This window comes from Haliotis cracherodii, unplaced genomic scaffold (assembly GCF_022045235.1).
Source record: "Haliotis cracherodii isolate W230 unplaced genomic scaffold, xgHalCrac1.p SCAF_8, whole genome shotgun sequence".
Classification (NCBI taxonomy): domain Eukaryota; kingdom Metazoa; phylum Mollusca; class Gastropoda; order Lepetellida; family Haliotidae; genus Haliotis; species Haliotis cracherodii.
Window position 1 is genome coordinate 6,682,368 of NW_027266341.1, and position 22,875 is coordinate 6,705,242.

The 22,875-nt window shown below is 40.2% G+C and overlaps 1 protein-coding gene across 2 annotated transcripts in view; it reads left to right on the plus strand.

The window, feature by feature from the left end:
* The first annotated feature begins 436 nt into the window (after positions 1-436).
* The window catches only part of LOC139450461 (protocadherin gamma-B4-like), a 28,087-nt gene continuing 5,648 nt past the window's right edge, over positions 437-22,875 (plus strand). Inside the window, exons 1-2 of one of the 2 annotated variants that reach the window (XM_071232171.1) lie at positions 437-515; positions 14,096-16,923. In XM_071232171.1, coding sequence (XP_071088272.1) covers positions 14,260-16,923 — 2,664 coding nt within the window. In that variant the 5' untranslated portion in view covers positions 437-515; positions 14,096-14,259. Of the gene's footprint in view, positions 516-13,878; positions 13,962-14,095; positions 16,924-22,875 lie in introns of those variants that run through there. The other variant, XM_071232172.1, reaches the window with a different exon arrangement.

Sequence of the window (22,875 nt, forward strand, 5' to 3'; positions counted from 1 at the left end):
AAAGAGGTGATTCCTGATATTTACGCAAGACATTACCGCGACTTCTTTGCTGTCCTGTGAGCATTAATCAACAATGGATTGAAGAATTGACTGAATTACGACTCTGGCGAATCAATTAGCATCGAGTCTTGATCAATGCAGTTTAACGTTGTATTCGCGCGAGGCGACGATTTGTGACAAACCAGTTACTGATCGGGATAAGCTCGAATGCAAACACCGTATTATACCAATGCATATTTGTAAAGAATGTTTGAACGGACCGGATCAGTGTAATTGATTCGGGAGTGAAATGCCCAGCGGTCAGTCCTTGTTTTCTTATGTCCGAGCTCGGACAATCGTCCAGGCACAAGTAACAAGACGTTAATGAAAGGTTGTTTTTCTTGGCCACAGGTACAGGTATGTAATAGACCTGGGTGGACAGTTGGTCATACACGCTGACCAGTGGTCAAGGCGTACAGACTTTACCTCCTCTCCTCAGAACACTTGAAGTAGACGTACTCCATCCTAATTTCAAGGTAAGTGTTTTTAGGTGAAATTCTAGTGTAATATTTACCCATCATCACTTTTACAGTTACAGTTACGTACTTACCTCGAGTACCGCCTTTATCTGATCAATATAAGTACTGGAGTAGAGGCAGGATGTGTTTATATGTCGGTTAGCACATATTTATAGTGCTTGATGAAGTGTGAGAGGAGGTATGATAACGGTTCTATTTGGCCTGTTATGATAATGGTTCTATTTGGCCATGGTATGATAATGGTTCTATTTAGCCAAATGGAATTGTCAAATTTATACTTACGGAGAACATTGGCCATGGTGTGATAACGGTTCTAGTGACCCATGGTATGATAATGGTTCTATTTGGTCATGGTATGATAATGGTTCTATTTGGCCATGGTATGATAATGGTTCTATTTGGCCATGGTCTGATGACGGTCCTATTTGGCCATGGTATGATAACGGTCCTATTTGGCCATGGTATGATAATGGTTCTATTTGGCCATGGTATGATAATGGTTCTACGTAGCCAAATGGAAATGTCAAATTTAAACTTACGGAAAACATTGACATATTTGTATTATTATTATCAGACACGTTTTAATGGCTGAAAGTTGTTATTTTTACTTACTTACTTGTAAGATATGGACAAAGGACACAACCCAATACATAGGTATTGCTAAAATAAGTGGAAAAGTACGATTTTCCGAACATTTCAAGAAAAAATATTAATGCGAACAGATCCTTGGCTCAAGATGAATATAATTGCTATGTCAATGTGCTGTCTTAATCTACATCCCGCAAGATAACCAGCTTGAGTCAAAGACCTGGTCGTGTTCAAATAGTAATGAAGTGCGTCTTGGAAACTTTAAATCAGCCTCTTTGGCACAGTTTAACCTTACATAAAGATATAGCGTTGTTACAAGTAAAGATATTCACGTGTTGAAATAAACCAAGTCTATTCTCATCAATATGGTCACTGATGATTGGTTAAACGATCCTTAATTTTTAGATTATACATATCCCGTAAGCCTTATGGAACCGCGCTGTATACAATACATTTACTAGTATATCACAAGGACAATAGCGACTGAAATACTAGTTAAAAATCGAATAAGTAAAAACTAAAATGTGAGAATCAATAACACCAAGACATCGGTTAAACGTTGTGTACATTTAATAGAGGAGTCTTGCTATTTTTCTACAGGTATGTTCACTGGAGATACCTTATCTGGCCATTGAATTTAACCGTCATGGAATACATTCTTGCTTGTTCAGAAAGTTAACATAAATTATCACTTGACTCCGTCCGATATAGTCAATAGGTGGACCCAGTGTCTGCGGTCATTGAATACCTGTACACACTCGCCGGTATGTTTTAACAGAGATCAATTGTTCCAAGGACTCGCCAGGAAGTGGCTTCTGTGCATGCCGGGAATTGTCACTGACCTCTTCCGGTCAAATTATTTGCACGGCCAGCGGCGAGCCCGACGCCGGCGCTGATTCCATGTGTTTTGATTGATTGAAATATGTTCCGCCCGTGCCTGATAGCGGGTGAAATATGTCTAATATCCAATAGTACAAATAGAGACGGGTGTTGACATGGGCGCCTTTCTCAAATCTAACAGGTGTCAATAAACTCGTGTGGTATATTTATTTTGTAGGACAGAAGTATCAGTTGTGAAACATGAAGCATACACCTTTTAGACACACCTGTTCAGGTTGAGGTCACGTGATTCCCCTTTGACACCGCGCTAAGTTATTTTTCGCTAAACCGTTACTAGTTATTTTAAATTAAAACGTTACCTCTAAAGACTGTTTCCTGGTCGACGGGCAGATGCTGATAGAAACAAATGTCTTGAAACATTGAAATGTTATTACACGACTTGTTAATGAAAACCGTGTTTAATCCGGACATTTGTCAACCCGGATCATTCCCAAGGGAACGATAGCGGTAGGATTAACGCCGTTGACTGTACATGCCACGTTAATCCGCTGGTACCGTTCTCAGTGACAACGTCCGGATTAACGAATCATTGGAAGGTGGAAAGTTCCTTTAAATATCCCGGAAGCGAGGTTTCCGGATTATCGAGGCCCGAACTAGCGTTTCTCAATGTATTTACTTTGAATAACACAATGACCCCGATCAGATCAATTTGATATTAATTATATAAGGATATGTTGTACGTAATATAATCTTTCTCAAACATAATGATCGCATTACTTCATCTAAGTCCTGCAAATTTGATGACGCCATATGTAACTGTCCCGCAGCACAGAGCACGCGCGAACTGATACTGAGAATGTCCCTGAATTATTCACGGCGTCGGGTGACTGAGTTATGGTATGGGGAGCCAAGGTGTGAAGAAAGAGTAATTGTTTTGTTTAGGTCATAAATCATTGGCACATGTGTCGTCAATACTATGTGTTTTTGCACGTTCCTTAACACTAATGGCAAATACTGGTGCCACGTGCAATGAATGCTACAAAACCTAAAAACAAAAAAGATCACCTACCGAACCCACTTCAAGTAAGGAAGATGCGCTCGCTCACTTTTCGAGAAAGGTAGATAGATTGCTTTTAAGGTACTGAGTATGGGTGTCACAATAAATCGGAATATCGATATATTGCTATTGGTAAGCACTCAAAGTCAATAAATCGATTGTTAAATCAGTTTCCGATCAATAGTTTCGATTTCAGTTAGGAATATAGATAGTTTCGATTGTACATGCAATGCTGTTCAAATTTGGGGTTGTTTTTTTATCATGAGTGATAGTAATTTATACATGGTAATGTGGAAGTCTCTTTTTCTTAAATTATTAGGGTAAAGAAAATACAATTCAGTCATATCTCAAACTTTACCTTTTATTTGTTGTTATGGTGATCCATCTAAAATCCATCTAAAATGAAACACTGAAAACTATAGATATTTATCGCAATAGTTTCTTTCAATATCAGTAGTTATCGCAATAGTGATTTCCAGACCAATAGTCACCCCTATCTTACACCTTTGCCTATACTGCCAGGATCCGCTAGTCGTGGGTTCGAATCCCCAAGGTGATCAGCTTATGGTCTTCCTGTCCCTTGTCAGCCCCAGGCTCCCAGTTATTGAATTTGTTTCATCACAGAGATGAACGACAACAACCTGCATCGACATAGCCTGTCTCCCACGTTAACCTGACATGAGGTATATTTAAACTCACTCACTCACTCACTCACTCACTTACTGTAGAAGCACTTAACCAACCCACTCACAGCTCCTTGTTCTTCCTATCAGAAATAGAGATGAATAAATCTTGTCTTCGACTTGACTAGATAGCAACTAGATACAAGATAGAACAAAGTAGATGTTTTAACTGCTGTGATTTATGTAGGAAAAAACGTAATATTGACACACTGGCTGTGAAATAATTATTCCTTCTGAAACGCTGGACCACCTGGTCTTAAAGTAAAACACTTTTTTAAAGTTTTCCCATAGAACGAGGAGATTCCATGGTCTGAATCTGCGTACTGTCGAGGGACGGAAATAACAAAGTTATTTATTTATGTTCAATTGACACCAAGAGAATTCTAAGGGTTTGATTCAATAGATAACATATCCCACTGTGCAGCGACTCGGGGAAATTTTTCCATACGTTGTTGGGGAGCACTCATTGTTTTGCAATGTCTGTACATGAGGTTGATTACAGCTGGAAACACTTCACACGAAGACCTCCCTCTGTGCGCAGGTGCAGTAGCCAGGCTCTCGTGTCGCACGTTTTCCCGCCATGGGCTTTCGCGTGACACAAACTGTTGGTTTGGTTATCGTGGATAAATATCACGACTAAAAGCGATGTCAGGGTTTATAACTAACAGTTTGATTTGTCAGACAGGAGAAAACAGCGTATGATGTGATAAAATACGTATGTATTTCGTTGCTGTGTCTAGCGACAGGGGGGAGTAATGTTATCGCTAGATAGGGCGCTTGTAGGCTTTTAAGGATTTCCTTTACGTTTTTTCAGCCTCTTGTGCGTGAAAGGAATATTTGGAAACCAGCGATACGCATTTTGTTATCAAGTGTCATAATGGGATATTTATATACTTACGTGATATATACAACATATTTGCTTGAAACTAACTTAAAGGACGCCATTGACTGATATCCAAATGCTAGAAGATCTAAAGTAACACGTGATCTACAAAGGTCAAGGGAAATCCTTTTCTGCACATTCTGATTACTATTAATTGTCTTTGTATGGGGGAACCTTGGTATATAAGCGTTCTCCAAGTGACAAGTGAGTGGATGTTGTTTTGCGCCACTGGGTCAGATGAACCAGTGGTTGATATTATGAACAACGACCCACGTTGGCCGGATACGATGACACCAAATCAGGCAGGTCAAACACTCTTGTAAATGGTGACTTGATACAGCTGTTAGGGAAAGGAGGGATGCATTTTCTGATGTGGGAGTTCGCGTACAGTAATTGTGTAATTTTGTTGAAAAAGTATCACTACTTGAACCAGTCATCGTGATGTTTTGCCTCTACTTTAGTATACCCGATCACCTGTCAAATGTAGAGATGTTTCATACTGACCCATGAGGGAAATCTAACCCGGGGTTTCGGCATATCGGACAGGCGCTTTAACCGTTAGGCTACCTAGCCTCCTCGAATTGTTACAGCTGCAATAGATTTATGAGTTTCAATTAACACTAGTGTGAACGAAACTGTTCTATTTACTACCGCAATGAAATGTACATGAACACCAATGTCCACATTTACAACAATCAATATCATGTCTTTATGCACTCCATGACATTCACTCCTACTGAAATCGACAACGATGTACATTACATAACCCAGGTGTTGAGCAAATTACACGTTGTCGATAGCTGCCACCAACACACGACAATCGTCTCACCATTCCGACATCAATCATGAATATCTCGACAGCTGACGTGGAAATCGACATCCAAATCCAGCATCCATGTCCAAATCTACACGCTGGATCGTGGTGGCTGGTGACCTCTGACCCTCGACCCCGGGTCACTCACCGTATGTATGTAATCAGTTTCGCAAGGCGCATGACACAATCTGGTTCATTTCACTCCCAGCCACAACTGGGTGTGTTTATTGTCTGGTAAACATGTGATTTTCTTCAGCTGGGATAATGTCGGGGCGTGATAACTGCAGATACATACACGGTCCTGTTTCTACTGACTGTTTATCTCCGCGCTGAAACCGACAAGGGGGGTTAATAGGGTTAATTGGGTTTTGACATTTACTACTGGAAAAGTGTACATTTCTACTGATGCCATTTTGATTAGGTAATGTACATTGTGTGTACATCTGGAGCCGCTTGTCGTTAACATTCTCTGAATAACAAAAAGCTATTTCCTGATTCCTGGAAATGCCTGGTCAGACAAACTGGAAATGTGACAGAGATGTCCAATATCAACCCTGAGAATAATTACGTATTCCTTCATCAGTGATCCATTCATATATTTTCACCGCTGTTTTACCTTTACGCCTAATGGAATCTGTTTCGTCGGATAATCGAGACTGGTTAGTCTCTGGAGCTGACGCTTTAAAACATTTCCCTAAAAACGTTGCATTTAGCATCATCGAGCTATATTTATTTTTCCTAGCATGACTAATTCCTTGCTAAGGCGATTTTCGTTATATCTGTACGCGATTAAAGTTTCCTAACTGTTTCCATATAGTCCTGTAGATAAATTAAACCATAAACCGGTCGACATTACTTTCAAAGGTTTAGCGAATAACCCGTGTAGGGTTCCGACTGAAATATTTTAAAATTGCTAGGTCGTAAATTTGAGTGTGTTGTCGCCATCCCCATCCAACCCTTCTACTGATGCTAATCGCTCACCTTACCCCATCCCTACTGAACATTCATTCGGTGTATCGCTCCAACTCATCTTACCCCTTCATTAACCATTCCCATAAAACAGGGGCAGTGTATTCCTGTAACACCCCTTTTTTCCTCACCCCGGGGATTACGATAACAACGCGCTGGATGATGACCAACGCCCAAGGTCTCCCTCTTTCGCAGACCCCACCCTGAATGCCCCCTCCCCCTTTCTCTCAGACCCACACACGACCCCCGCGGTCACCCTCCCCTTCGGAATACCGGGTTGCGAATCAGCGTACAAACGGACTTCTGATGCAACCCTTGGCGATATTCTGACGTGCAACCACAACCCCAGCCCATCCGCCTAGCCTCTCCTTCCCCCATATCCATCCTCCCCTCCCCCCAACCACCCCGGATAAACTGTGCCTGGAGAGAGAGTCGTCGCGATGTATAGAAAGTGTCTATTATGAACCTATTATCTATACATGACGTCGGCTGGTTTCCAGAGCAGTTGTTTCCGCTTTTCTGCTTGCTTGTCTCCGGTTTTAAACTATTTCAATGTGTCGTTTAACCTTCCTGCTGTATAGTTTTGAGGTCCTTATTCTTGTTATAAAGGCGTCGTTGTACGACAGCGTGAGATGGCCCTGGGACATCGTTACTCCCTCTACACCCTAAACTGTTTATTAACAACAGCGGTAGACCGGATACCGGATGAACTTGAAATGTACACAGATCTACAACATGCATGCTTCATTTGAGTGACAGGGTGATTTGAGATTCTGCCACTTTCAGCAGTTCCGCAGCAATACCACACACCAACATCACCTAACAGCATCCCACATCACGTCAGTATGATACAACTGTATCAGAAGAGCATTCAGCGTCACACTATCACACAGCTAGTTTATACATCATCACACGTCAATATTTAACACTATCACACTGGAATATCACACATCACACATCACACATCACACATCAATATTAAAAAGTATCACACTGGAATATCACACAACACAATACGAAACAACATCACACATCAATATTTAACACTGTCACAATGGAATATCACACAACACAACATCACACATCAATATTAAGCAGTATTACACTGGAATAATCAAACTGTATCATCCGGGTATATCAAAGGAATATCAAACAGGAATATTCCACAATACCACACAGGAATATTTCACCAAACAGGATATTCCACAGCACCACACAGGAATATTCCACAATACCACACAGGAATATTCCACACTACCACACAGGAATAGCCCACAGTACCACACAGGAATATTCTACAATACCAAACAGGAATATTCTAAAATACTACACAGGAATATTCCACAATACCACACAGGAATATTCCACAATACCACACAAGATTATTCCACAATACCATATTCCACAACACCACACAGGAATATTCCACAATGCCATACAGGAATATCCCACAATACCATATTCCACAATACCACACAGGATTATTCCACAATACCACACAGGAATATTCCACAGAACCAAACAGGCATATTCCACAATACCACACAGGAATATCCCACAATACCACACAGGCATATTCCGCAATACCATTCAGGAATATCCCACAATACCATACAGGAATATCCCACAATACCATACAGGAATATCCCACAATACCACACAGGAATATTCCACAATACCACTCAGGAATATCCCACAATACCATACAGGAATATCCCACAATACCATACAGGAACATCCCACAATACCATACAGGAATATCCCACAATACCACTCAGGAATATCCCACAATACCATACAGGAATATCCCACAATACCATACAGGAACATCCCACAATACCATACAGGAATATCCCACAATACCACACAGGAATATCCCACAATACCACTCAGGAATATCCCACAATACCTCTCAGGAATATCCCACAATACCACTCAGGAATATCCCACAATACCACTCAGGAATATCCCACAACATCAAATTAACCATACCACTCAGCAACGTCATGCATCAATAACAATATCGATTCTTTCGATTTCACTTTTTTCAGGCACTAATTGATATGTTTAGTAAAGGTAAATTATCGATCTCGTCTGATATAGCTTTACGGATGCATTACTTTGTCCTCGTCTTCACACGCATTAAATAAAAGTTAAAACAGTGGAATGGTATTACAGCAAATATAAGGCCACATTCGACCATATGCCTCTTTCTATTCACAGACCGACCCGACAACTCATTTTTCTTTATATTTTCGAATCCCCATTAATGAAATGAAATCACGACTGTAAAAGCAGGAATTGTTGAAACAATAATGATATATCAAAAACAATTTCGATTTTTTTTTTTATAAAGTTATCAAATAAGAATTGTATATGGCCAAGCAAGAGTAGATCCCTGGGATTTAAGCGTCATCAAGAGCCAGACATCAATCACACAAACTGAACCCACATGTCGTTCCCCGAGACTACCTCTAAGACAGTATAATACTCCCAGCTACTTAATGCTATCTCCCAACACGCCACCCTATTTCTCTCAGTTTTAGTAAAACGCCGTGTGAACAGGGGCAGTCTATCTGTAGAACGTGCGGATGTTGCCACGACTCAGACACATGAAAGCAGCACTTTTCCCACCCCCGATGGGAAGACATTCAGTCGTATATCCTGACCAATACAATACCTGACCAACATCTCTAATCTGACAATCTGACAATCACCAGAACCACGCTGCCCCAATTCCCTATCCCAATTATTCCTGAAAGAACCTAGTGATGGTAAACCCCCCGTGTATACTATTTCATGAACCCTACCCTATTTCCCTACCCCGTGGACGAGTTTTACGTCGGTACTTGGACAGTACAGGTAAAACGCCTACCCCATTCCCTCACCCATCTCTGCCAAAAACCATTTCCCTTACCCTGTTGTTAAACATGGGACCTACTTTAGTTAAACACGTAGATATGAAATATACTAATGTTCCAACCAAAATATTACAGGCGGTGTTACACGAGTGAAGTCCCGTGTGTACGTTCACGTAACACCTCGCTAACTCGAAGTCCATTAACTCATTACGTCCTTTAAGGCGACGTAGCTATATGATCATGGCTTATTCCTTTATTTTATTGAACTTTTGTCTTATATCGTCATTCCGCGTGTCTCGAAGTACGGATAACTCGCACTGTTGACTTTGAGATAACGAAGAAGCATATCCACTGTGAGAAAACACAGACTTCAGACTTCTTGTTAAAGAGGTACCACAACTATTTTACCTCATTTGCCTCGGAACTACGTCGCCACAGAACAACGTGGCCCAATTCTCCCACCGTCATTTCATGCGTTGGTAAATCCCCGGTCTACATGATATCCCGACCCGCATATACATACCACCGGCAGTATGTTCACAAATCTCTTAACCCATCCCTATATTACCAACTGACCGTACCACAGACAACAGATAGCGATCTGTGACAGCCAATACCATAACGCGGCTGTAACAGATAACGTTAACCCATCTGTTATTGTTAACATTGAAACGTTCACGTTGTTTATTGCCGAATAATTGAAGGGTGTTCGTTAATCTGAAAGTAAAGAGAGGGGACATTTTCTGGCCACTGAACAGCGGCTTGGATGAAATCGTTGCAGTGTCTCAGGAAGAACAATCCGCCGTGGTCTTCCTCTTATCTGAGACACAGTGCTTGAAATTGTGCGTGCACAGAGTGATAAAAGTTTTTCAGCATTTTACGCATGGTGGATCGAGTTCCTCGGCTTCTGGGTTGGACAATACCAGCTAAGCTTTGATTTTTACCGTGAAATTAGCCTAATGTTCCATTGTGTTCTCGGTCACTGGAGACGAGTGTGCTGGCACTCAGGGGATAGAAGTCACGAGTGGCAGGTATAGACAGGGGTTTGCGGAAAGAGAGAAAGGGGTTTCCAAAAAAAATTAAAATTAAAAAATTTAAACGTAAATAATGTGTGAAAGTATCATATAATGTCGTCCTCTTTGTGTTGTGAAAGTGAATGTAAAGTATTCGTCACAAGTAAACAATGGATAGAATCGTAAAACTGAAGTAGTGGTGTCTAAGAGATCGCTAAGTTCTTGTACTATAGCAATATGAGCTGCCTAGTATCACGAATCATAGCAGGGGTGTTTAAAAAGTTGTTGACATGAACCATTACATAAAATAATCATTAATATTTATCAACAGTGGCTCTTATTTTCCCCAAATTTCATTTTCTAATCTCTTAATGTACCTGGCAAATATATGTCACATTTTCTTACTGATATGGAAGAGATATTTAATGTCTGAGTGTATATATTTAAATTGTATATCATAGAGTTTCAGTTTGTCGTATTTGAAAAACACGTGTACACGGCAAAGCGGCAAACGTTTCTGTTAGTGTGCGCATCTGATAACTTCATGGATAATTCGTCGTGTCATATATCGGCCACCAAGAGACCATTATCACTTCAAATGTTTCTGCAATATTAAAATGGAAAATGTGTTTATCAGCACATCTTAAGCTCAAATAATACAATGTGTCAAAACTGATCCGTAAGAAAGTAGCACAAAACATATTTAAGCTTGAGTTAACATTAAGCAACGACACAATAATTTGCTATTCATCCTTATCACACTGACCATCTAGAAGATAAGACCCTGAGTTCCAAATCCCCTGTCAAGTCCTAATGTTAGGGAGAAACTCTCATAGGGCAAGTGACGGGGGGCTAGACAGTGACAGAGGGGGTCCCTTTCAGCCCCAGTGCGCCCTTTTACCCACAGTAGTCCCTCAACAGATGCTGTGGTAATTTGACGGCCATTTGTTTCACGCGTATGGCATATCTCTATCTCTGCGACAGGGTTGTATTCTCTGCCCGGTCTTGTTTTCTATAGGCGCGGAGATCGTGATGTACCCGCATTAGCGTCTTATACAGGTAGTGTTATTATGTATATGTGAAACTCGTATCATTGTTCGCAGGGTCAGGTGACGTCTTTCTACAAATGACCACTCGGTTACGTCTGAGAGGGACAATTATGGGTAATTATCCGATATGGAAATCAGACTGGCTTAAACCTAGCCGCGAAAAAGGAAAATGTATAGGGTATAATGAGGCACTCGAGAACATGGGTAACTTGAGATGACATCTAGAGTAAACAACGATTTATGAAGCTTTGAATACACCAGTGAAGGGCTCACTGGGGTGTTCATTGTCGGAGATTCTCGGACATTGGCACTCGTTGCATCGTTATATGAGCTGGACTCTGCCTTACGTGGCATAGGATCAGTGCCACTTCACGTTATGAATATAGGCAATTACCGTTAGGCATAGCGAATGGCACATTAGGACACGTGCAAAGGTTATGTTACAGGATATCACACGCACCTTGAATAAAGAAACGTATGAAAACATGCTTTCTTTAACGGCACTCTTTTTTGGATACGTGGAGATTTACGTTACTGCAACATAACGTTTTCAAAGAATTTTTTAACTTGCAATATCTTGAATGATTTTGTACCAATTTTATCTTTTGTACTATGTAATACATCTCTTCTAGAGTGTATATGGAAATATTTATGTTTCCTTACTGAGAATTCGATAAAATCAGCAAGTGTCACATAGTCGAGGATAAGTGTCAACAGAAAGATATTTATGACCTCCCGTTTATGATGTTTTATTAAATTCAGCACGAGAGAATTACTCTGCTATATACAGATCTAATCCTTTAACTGCACTCAAGGGTCTAAAAGGTGTAAGATTCTCAGCAGACATGATGACATAATCCCCCTTAAACAAAAGGGGGACCTAGACTCTTCCGGGTATCCAGAGAGCCCTATAACTCTCGAGGGACGAGCGCGTGTCTTTGAGTGATAGTGAGAGGTGTATGTGTACATCTATCGCCTTTGATGACTAACGGTAATTTACAGCCGATAGATAAAGATTGACAGGCTTAGCGGATTAAAGGATTATCCCGACTAATGGTAATTGGTGTATCTTTTGTGTGAAGCTGTTTGATGAGTTTTAGCAGCTAGGTGAGTATGCGAGTCGACGTCTAAGACAATATATTACATATATACCACAGTGGCTGATGGGGTTAAAATAGCATGTGTTGTTGATCTCTGAAACGAATGAACGAACGATGTTGTTTGTTGTGTAACGCCGCACTTAATCCAGTCTTTTATTTACCCTAGGCCCTACAGGTTATCAGAATCTAAATAGTCTGTTGAAAAATACAGTATCAGTAGTATTTCGCCTTGTGCCACCCAGCCTGACAACACACTCCTCTTACAAAAGCGAACGAACGAACGAATACACACTCCCTCTACAAATGAATGAATGAATGAATGAATGAATGAATGAATGAATGAATAGAAATGGGGTTGTCCGCATTAATAAACAAATTATCACCGTCATCTTGTCTTTCATAGTCCAATCATCTACAGTTGTCTATTACACAATGTCGCAATGCTCTTACACACGTAACAATGATAGGTGATAGATGATGGATGATTATCACCACTAACAAGTGTACATCAATAATGTGAAAAAATATTGATGAAAGCCTGATATCATTGTTTGGCTTCACACCGCATGAACTGCCTGTCCTTATTATCAGTCCATAGTCCATACTTATCAACACATCAACACAGCAGGCCTTTGGGGAGGAGCCCCAGCTAATGACGAATAACATTACGTCATCACTGCAGTAGGAATCATAACTGACCGTGTGATACGTTAGTGGTTTGTTGGTCGGAATCTCTTTGACTCTTTGTCTTCGTTATCAGTGCCAGTATAAACTATGTATGAGTAGGCCTGATTTTAACAATAGGCCAGCAATATACAGAACTTGATTTCCCACATTGTACCCATCAGTAGCAGCAGCAAAGTCGATATTCTTATTCTTTTATTGTTAGTATTTTCATTATTATTGTTGTTGTTAATTCAATCAACATACCTTAACAAAATTGAATGCAAGGGCATTTCAAACATAGATTAGGTTTAGTATATTTTCAACTTGTCTATCTAAAATGATAAACTTTATATCATTTATCGTCAATGCCGCTTGGTCACATTAATTTAAGCATGTCTCATTCTTCCAAACAGTGATAACTTACATGTGGTAAGATCTCATGTTCATTGTTCAAGAAAACATTTGGATTATGGAAACACTTTCCCGACTAAACGAATTATATTTGTTTTCTCACTTGTCAAGACGATAACTGCTAGTCGTATGCAAATATTATGTTTATACAATGACATTCCTCTGCTAACAGCAAAAATAACAAATTTCATGCTTGATGAATTAACTTGAATAACACTGTTCAAGAACATCAATCTTTTGGCAAAGGGAAGTAACTGCTAAAGCAGAGAATCCATTCATTGTCAGAAAAGCGCGCTCCCTGCGGCGCGAGTCAGTAGCTGATAGGCTATGATTGGTTGATTGGCAAGGGGGCGTGGTTTGGGCTTTATACAGGAGCTGTAAACATGATCATGGCACATTGAAACACCGTGGTTGTGTTGATAGTAGCGCGAGGCGTGGGCAAGGAGAGATGAGTTTGTGACAGACACGGATACCCAGAGTCATAGAGGCATGTTTGGTAGTTGTTCGTTGTGAGTTTGGACAGAGATTTACAAACTGCATTAGATCCCTTTTCATGTTTAGAGGAGCTATAGAAAAACCCAATTATCGTGGAGTGATCTGGCAGCAAACACGGTTTCTCTAAAGTGTGTCTCTTGTGTTACAGGTTGAAATCGACAAGATCTCCAGGGAAATAGACCTTTGCTGTATATTGACACAAGGAAATACACAAGCTCCGGAGACGTCATCAGAGGGATATTAACAAGATTCTACCAGTGTTGTCCATTTCGTGGATTATGATTCAAGTGGGATAACTGTGAAGCGGTAAATATGGGTTTGAAGATGCATGTCGTGATATTGACAACTGTGTTCATATCTACATGTGTCAGTCAAGATTTGACATTTCGGATAGACGAGGAACAGAAGGCTGGAACGTATGTCGGAAGTATATCTGATGCCACTGATTTGCAATCAGCATTATCTGACGATGCAATGAGAACTCTTCGATACAGCTTCCTCACGCAGGGGTACCCGTACAGTGCCTTGTTTACAATTCACAACACGACAGGTGAAATCTACACGGCTGTGAAACTCGACAGGGAAGATATATGTGGATTCTCCTTTCAGTGTGTGTTGGATCTAGAAGTGGCAGTTCAGTCATCGACAAGTCAATACTTCCGAAAGATATGGACAAGTGTCTATCTACAAGATATTAATGACAATAAGCCAATTTTCCCGAAAACATCCATAGCTTTGGAAATATCTGAAGCGGTTTCCGTGAACTCATCTTTGGCTATTGATGGGGCAGTTGATAGAGACATTGGAAACAACTCGCTGCAGAGTTATGAACTAACCCCCTATGACAGCCCATTTACTCTACACGTGGTCAGCCGTTTGGATGGAGGAACTATCGTCAGCCTCGTTGTAAGGCGAACGCTGGACAGAGAAGCTGCTAGCAGTTATCAAATCATAATCTTTGCAAAAGACGGCGGAAACCCCACCTCCACCGGCAGTGTCAACGTGGAGGTCGACGTTATTGACGTCAACGACAACGCTCCCGTTTTCTCCCCCGCTTCTTACAACGTCACGGTGCGAGAAACGACTTTGGAACAAACGGCAATATTCAGGGTGACGGCAACGGACGTAGACATCCCCGAGAACGGCGTTGCCTACTACAGGTTCAGCCCATTACAAGCGGGTAACGTGAAACGCTACTTCGACGTCAACGCCACAACAGGGGAGGTAACTGTTGTCTCTTCTCTTGAAGGAGCCCAGGGAGAAAGGTTTAAGTTTTACGTCGAATGTGTAGATGGTGGGAGTCCGCCTTTAATATCTCAAGCTGCCGTTGAGATATATGTTGAAGACACTATCAATAGCCCACCATCCATCAACCTTAATCTGCTGTATGGGGGTTTGGTATCGGAATATGCTCAACCGGGCACCGTAGTCGCCCATATTGCTGTCCTTGACCTTGATTCTGGCAGGAATGGGATAATTCGGTGCGACATCATCAGCGAGATGTTCGAACTACAAGGACTGGACGTTAATGAATATAAGGTCATCGTCGTGAGGCCGTTGAACAGCGAGGTGATGAAGGAGCATTTCGTCACGGTGACGTGTCAGGACGCAGGAAATCCTCCCCTTAACACTACCATCAATTTCACGGTGCTTGTCAAGGACGAGAACGACAACTCGCCTGTGTTTAGTAAAGACGTGTACACCGCTTCTGTAGTCGAGAATGTCAAAGGGGTCGTAATAACAAGAGTTCGAGCCAGTGATAAAGATTCAGGCTCGAACGGGGAAATCGACTTTATTATACCCTACGCTGATAAAATGGGACTGAAAGTATTGCAAACTGGGGAAGTGATATCTGCTATCGAATTCGATAGGGAATTTATGCCCAAAATGGCTGTCCCAATTGTAGCTCGAGATAGAGGTTATCCTCCGAGAAACGCGACAGCGACGTTAATGATTACCGTGGATGACGTCAATGACGTGGCGCCAAGCTTTCAGTCCAATCTGTACAAGTTCAAGGTTATGGAGAACCGCGCACCTGGGACTGAAATTGACAAAGTTCATGCTTTAGATCTTGATACCGGGGTGAATGGCGAAGTTATGTACAGCATTGATGACAATTCTGATGACCCTCCGATTGAAATCTTACCCGGTGGTCAGCTGCGTACTACCCGGCGTTTGGACCGCGAGATGGTCAAGGAATTTCAGGTTAAGGTATGGGCAAAGGACAATGGAGTGCCCGTTCTAAGTAGCTCAACTACCGTCATAGTAGAAGTCGGTGATGAAAATGACAATCCGCCGAAGATACAATCTCCCAATCCTGCCAACTCGTCAATCGCGATCCCCTACCACACAAGCCCCGGATCACCTCTTCTATCCGTTGTTGCTAATGATTCTGATGAAGGGATCAACGCTCGTTTTCAGTTCTACGTCGCCAGGGGGCAACGCCGGGTCCCCCCAACTTGGGAGGGTCAGAAGACAAACGCTGGGGAGGAGACGGACACGTTTGGTATCAATAGCAACACGGGGGAGTTGCTTCTGAAAAGAAAATTAACAGAGGAAGATGTCGGAAAATACCGAATGGTTATCATCGTCACTGATCAAGGGATTCCACAGTTAAGCTCGAATGCTACGCTTGAGGTGCACATTTTTGCCAGCAATGAAACTTATTACGAAAGCACCGGTATGACGGAGGAAAACGCCATCGTTGTCGTCATCCTTGGCAGCCTCACTGGCATCGTCACCGTCGTGGTCATTGTCACGATCCTCATTATAAAGCGGGCGGACCGGGCAAGGAAGACTCCCCGGGGGGACTCCATACCGCAGCTCCCCACCCCTGCTGAAAACGACGAGGTGAAGGTGAAGACGCTCGACGCCATCGTCATCCGCAACGACGTCTCCTTCGACTCCCAAGTGTCCAGTCACATGTCGATAGACAGCCATGGCAAGCTGATACTGGGACCCGGAGATGGCACTCAGGTAAATATATTTATATATCTATAAATCTATTATATAAATATCTGTCAGATTAGATGTAAAACATGTCAATATCAAATTACGCTTCTTCGACATGACCTAAGTATTAAACAGTTGAAAATGCGACAATGCGCATTTTGACATTATTGGTGGATTGACAGATATACACTCTCATTGTCTCGAACAATGTTGACGGGATATATTCTTATCTTGAAGATCGGCCACATCTCTAACTATACATTCCAAATTACATACCTGTGGGGTATAATATAATCATGAGATAAGTAACATTGCTTATGCCAAAGGGTAAGGGGTGAGTTTTAACAAAATCACAAGACAATACAATCACGTGATCATATCATAAGACTTCAAGTTTGCGGAATGACAAAAGTGTTGACAGAGAGTCCTAGTTTCTAATATTCATCTCATTTTCCAACGGCAGACCATCACATTTCTTGAGATTAAATTATCATTTGTCAAATATTCATCTATTTAACCGTTCTCGTAATTATGTACTCCTAAGTCCTTATTGAAAACGAGTTTGATGATTCGCTAACTTAGGTATTTACAAAACTAACATAATTATTTCTATATAAAATATTATTTGCCACCATCCACACAACTAATTCTATTCTATTACTTCATGCCGATCCTATGTATTACCTGCGTATATCACGTATTAGGAAATCTACACCTTGGTGTCAATCAAGCTCCAACGTAGGCGTTATGCAGCGACGTTGATTACATTGTCGATATCAGAATATAGATATGTCTCTGACCCCTGCGGACATGTGGGATATAACTAGTCTGGCTCTTTGTAATTAGTACCGCAGTCTAGGTCACGTGACATAGAAGCGTGACCTTATGAAGTCCCAATATGTTCCATAAGTAAATATACCATATACATTTCATGAATAAATTACATATTTTTTTATTGTTCACAGTATGGCATTTTTATATGAATAGGTAATCTGAATGCAATCATATACATGCATTCACATTATTTCTTCATGGGAAGTGCTGTTGAATTGGATCTATACTCTGCATGGGTGAAGGTTCTGTGATGAGAAATGTGGCATCTGTTAAACTTCACCCGCTCTAGAAAAGATAAAAACGTGTATATTTCATTCAATCATTTGTCAGTGTATCTTAATAGCCTCGTCTCTATCTGTAAGATAAACAACATCTCGGCATGAAATATATATATTTCCCTCCTAGGCGTATCAATCAACTTAATCAATCCAACAAATCCAAATAGCGACAACACACTGCCGTCCATTTCAACAATATTACCCCCCGACTGTTTTATGGCAGCTTAATCTATTCCATTGTCCAGTAGCAAATGCATTAATATTGCATCAGGCCAGGGCTAATCTACCATATAAACACCTCATTCTTTCCCAATCCTCAAAGTCCATTCTTCTGTAACTACAAACACCTTTTAGTGCAATACTTAATGACAAGCCCTTTCATCTCTACCGCGGGAGCAGATTGACACAGCGAAAGAAAACATACTGTGAATTCTCCATCAACCCTACTTCAGCTTGTGCGCTATGTTACACAAGTTTAGCATAAATGAGGGCTAGAGCAGTTTGCCCACTTAAAGATTACCCAATTGTTGTGTGCTTCACGGGACCGAGCAAACAGGCTCAGGCGTTTGACTTTCAAAGTAACAATTTTTCGATGAGGCAATGAATTGGTCATCGTGGTGGTCAGCGGTGGTCAAATAAAGGCCCTTAGGGGGAGGAAATGGTCCTTCAATAGCTATATATTCCTGTGGTTGACCTTTAAAATATTTGCACATACCTCAAGAACTTTTCCTTCAAAGGTTTCATTATCTGTGACTTCGCATCCAATATCGACCCTCTATATTACGCACGGTGTTTGTTTTGGCCTTGGTTTTACGATCTGTCGGTAATAAAACTTTAACTTTGAATAGATTCGTACAAAATAAAACAAACACATTTTCCTCAATTTAAGATTGAACACTCGGTCATCGTATTCGCTTGATTTCGTTACTTAATGTATGTGGACTAAATTACATCACATTCAAACTGATAGTAAAATCCTATTTTCAGCATAATGTCAGTAAATGTTAACAAGTGAAAATAAGTATTTGTTAGTTCTGCTGTAGAATAGCCATGGGTATTCTCTGTAAGTATTGGTCGTTCAGTTTCTATTCTAGTAATTCAAAGTTTTATTGAAAGGATCATAAAGTCCTAGAGCAATGATCATATTCGTTTGAATAATATGTCATAAACCTTCAACAATCCTCTGGATTAAACGAGTCCATGAAGCTTATGATATATCGACGGGGGTGAAACTTTAATTTCTGCAAAAACATTAACATTCAAAACATCGCTTCATTGACCCAATGTAAAACGCATATCTTTATTACGATCTCTTAACAAGAATATATTTTTCCATAAAATTCTCTTAAGATCACACTTTATGAAATGTTTATTGACAAAGAACTAGGTCGAGGGTGTAATTCTATTGTGGAAAATTTATTGTTATATTTCACGCTTCGAGATCACTTTCATTCTCGGGTAAAAGATGTCATTGACAAGAATCTCATAATCCAGCCACTGCATAAAACTACAACAGTAAATAACCAAGGACCGTCTTCCCGATCATAAAACCAATAAAACATGTTCTTTCATTTCCTCTTGTGGGGAAGGGTGATTAAAACCCGAATATACAGACACTGTGTAAGCCATCGCTGTCTGTCACATGTTATGTGGTGTTTCTTTCAGTGAAATTGACGCTTGTTCATTTCATGTGAAAGGGGGTATTTTAATGGCCAGGACGACAAATACTCGTGTTCGTTTCGACAAGAACAGACTTTTCACCCGCTGCTTGTCCATCCTTGTGCATGTCTCTTTCATTTCATCTCCTCGACACCCCAAATATTTGACATTCAGCGCTCTGAACGGGGTAAGAGGCGTCGCTTCACAAAGCACTGCCCAGGGGTCTTTGTCGAGCTCTGATAGTAGGGGAATACAAGATTTTGAAGGGGATATTGATGATAAGAGCGTCTTAGGGGGAAGGAAAAGTCACCGAGACGAAGCGTATTGTCAAATTTTATCTCCCCTCTCGGCACTTTAGGCCCTGAGAAAGTAAGCTGATAGATATAAATTATCAACTATAAATTTCGAGCGATATCCCACTGACATCGTGCTTTAATAAAAACATGTGTAGACTGTAAATAAAAAAAAAGTCTTCTCGGCGAGTGACGCTTCTTGTGATATTAAATGTAATCTGAAACTGAATTGAAAAATACCAAAAATTTGATCTTCTCTAATCTACAAAATAATGTTAAATCACACTTCTGTCATACTGTTTTTATAAAAACATGGTTTGACATGTTGTCAAAAAATGGCATGTGCTGTTAAGGTAAACATAATGATAAGCAGGTAAACAGTCGACCTGAGTTGTCAATAGCACATGCCTGGGGCGATTATCTAAACAGATTTATTCTTTGTCTCAACGAGCATTCAGTGCATGTAAACAATAACATAATGCCAGCGAACCATGTTAATTGCGAAACAAATTAAACTTGATTGACAACTAATAATACTTACAACAACACCGAGCGAGATATACCGAGTATATGTTATTGTAAAGAATTAAAATAATAACTGTCCACACGCGATGTTGAAATAAAACCCAGTCCTTATTTTTTATAGAAGATCTTTATTTCCATATATTACTATAGTTGTATTTAGAAAAGTTGTTGTAGTTTCACAATTTTCAATTCTATTTTTTATTTACAAAATGGAAATAAAACCTAAAAAATATTAAATATTATCGACGAAAGGACACTATCAGACGAAGGTATCAGCTGCTTGTGATTAAAGTAATTCGATATATCTTATCATGGAACCAGCATGTTCGACAATCTCTTACCTCAGCGTTCCGCGCTTTAAAATAAACAAAATTGTCGTTAACAAATGCTGATGGGATATCGCAGATTACATCTAATGCATTTGCGACCACCCAGGGCTTCAGTATTGATATTAACATCATCTTACACAACCGACGAGTCTGTTTCTGCAATTAATTACATAGATACACGACATTGCCTGTGTTTCGTTAACGTCCCCCCTTCCACCACCCCCTGCCTCGTACCCGCACCCCCGGGCGGAAAACCAGACCCTCTTACCTACAGTGTTGACGACACGGGAGCTGAGAGCATAGGTGTTCGATTTCGTAGATCAAACATTTTGATTGACGCTCGTTACGACATTTCTAGGTTAATTACGCAGATAGATGAAATTGACAAGCATTGTCAGCAATAGACATCTCGAGTGTCGGCGTGATGCAAGAGACATGGCTTCTTGTAGATTGCACAGCTGATGTTGCGATCGTTAGCTGGGATTTTGTTGTTGATTGTGTAACGATTTTCAGATATTTGAAACAAACATTTTGGAGAATATATGTATAGAATTTGAAACCAGTAAGTTGCGTGTGAAAAGCATTATACAAAACAGCAAAATGAAATAAACCATCCAGATAATACATACAACAAAAATAATGTTGTTTACTGTTATTACTATTACGGTGCGTGCGCTACGCCATCTGATGGATTGTATTTCTAAATTTTACAATATTGTCATGCGCTTGATAATATCCTTCTTCAAAATTACCCTTACTTATTAAGCGAATAGCTTCGTATATGAAATCACTGAAACGTTTCTTAAATCTCAAACGTTTCTGGTGACAAGACCCGTATAGCTTCTGTACATGCTAAGACTTACCACCCACTGACCGCCCCGGCCTAAACAAGCGTTAATGATATGGCACCGCACGCCTCATTTAACCCTTGCATCTTTGAATAAGCAAGTTGGGAGCGACAAGAATATATTAAAGACACCTCGCTATCTTCATCAGACAACGTGTAATAACTTGATAGGTGTATTGAGATAAACTGTATTAATCATAATATATCTTGTCAGTTTCTTTAAACATTGACACATTATATCCAAATTAAACACGTAAAGGAATACGTCTTCATAAAATGGCTAGCATCTAAGATAAGGATTATCATAAATTACCATAACCTAACGACATGCACTATACTGTGTTACTTCAGCACACGGTTGTTAGCAGTCTGTCTTACAGACCCTGATACAAATATATATCAAATGTCCATGCAAGTCTATAATGTTTGGCAAGTCTAGATTACTGCAGTATCTGAAAATGAAGAGAGTCACTGGGCTCCCTTTTATTATATTTTTATTAAGATAACCGAACAACTGTTTTTTTCTGTACGATATGTTCATTTCAGAGACTAGATGTTAGTCTACCACATGCTTAAATTTTAAATTGTACAACTTTACTCCCATGTTAGTTTCTCAATATACTTTTGAAACGTTCTTCAGTGAACCATTCATATTATTTTACTACTATTTTTTACTTCAACACCCAGTGGAATCTGTTTCGTCGGATAACTGAGACTGGTTAATTTCTGGCGTTGTTCTATATATCTTTTAGACGTGTACTATTATGAGTATGTGTTTTCATGTTGTATTACTTTACTTTCACATGTTTAAATCTTCGTGGAAACCGTTTTGCTCAAGAAGTGTACTATTATGTACATGTGGGTATAGTGTCAAATATTATTTATGTAACTTACAGGGTAATTTCATATGTTTCATATTACCTTGAAGTTGAAAATATCTTCCTTTATCCCATTTTATAAGGAATATTAATTGTTAATTAAATAATTCAAAATTGAATCTGGACGTGGGAGTAATATAGATTTGGAAGATGCGCCAGGCTGTGTCGATATACTGTCAAGTCCCGTTAATCCGTAGATCTTACCACTACGGATAATACCACTTTGTATTCACGTACCCTCTAAGTGAAGATTCCATCATTTGCCAAAATATTATCGTGAAAAATCACCAGTTTACAAGTTCATTGAGTTCTATTCGTGTTATAAAAGAAATG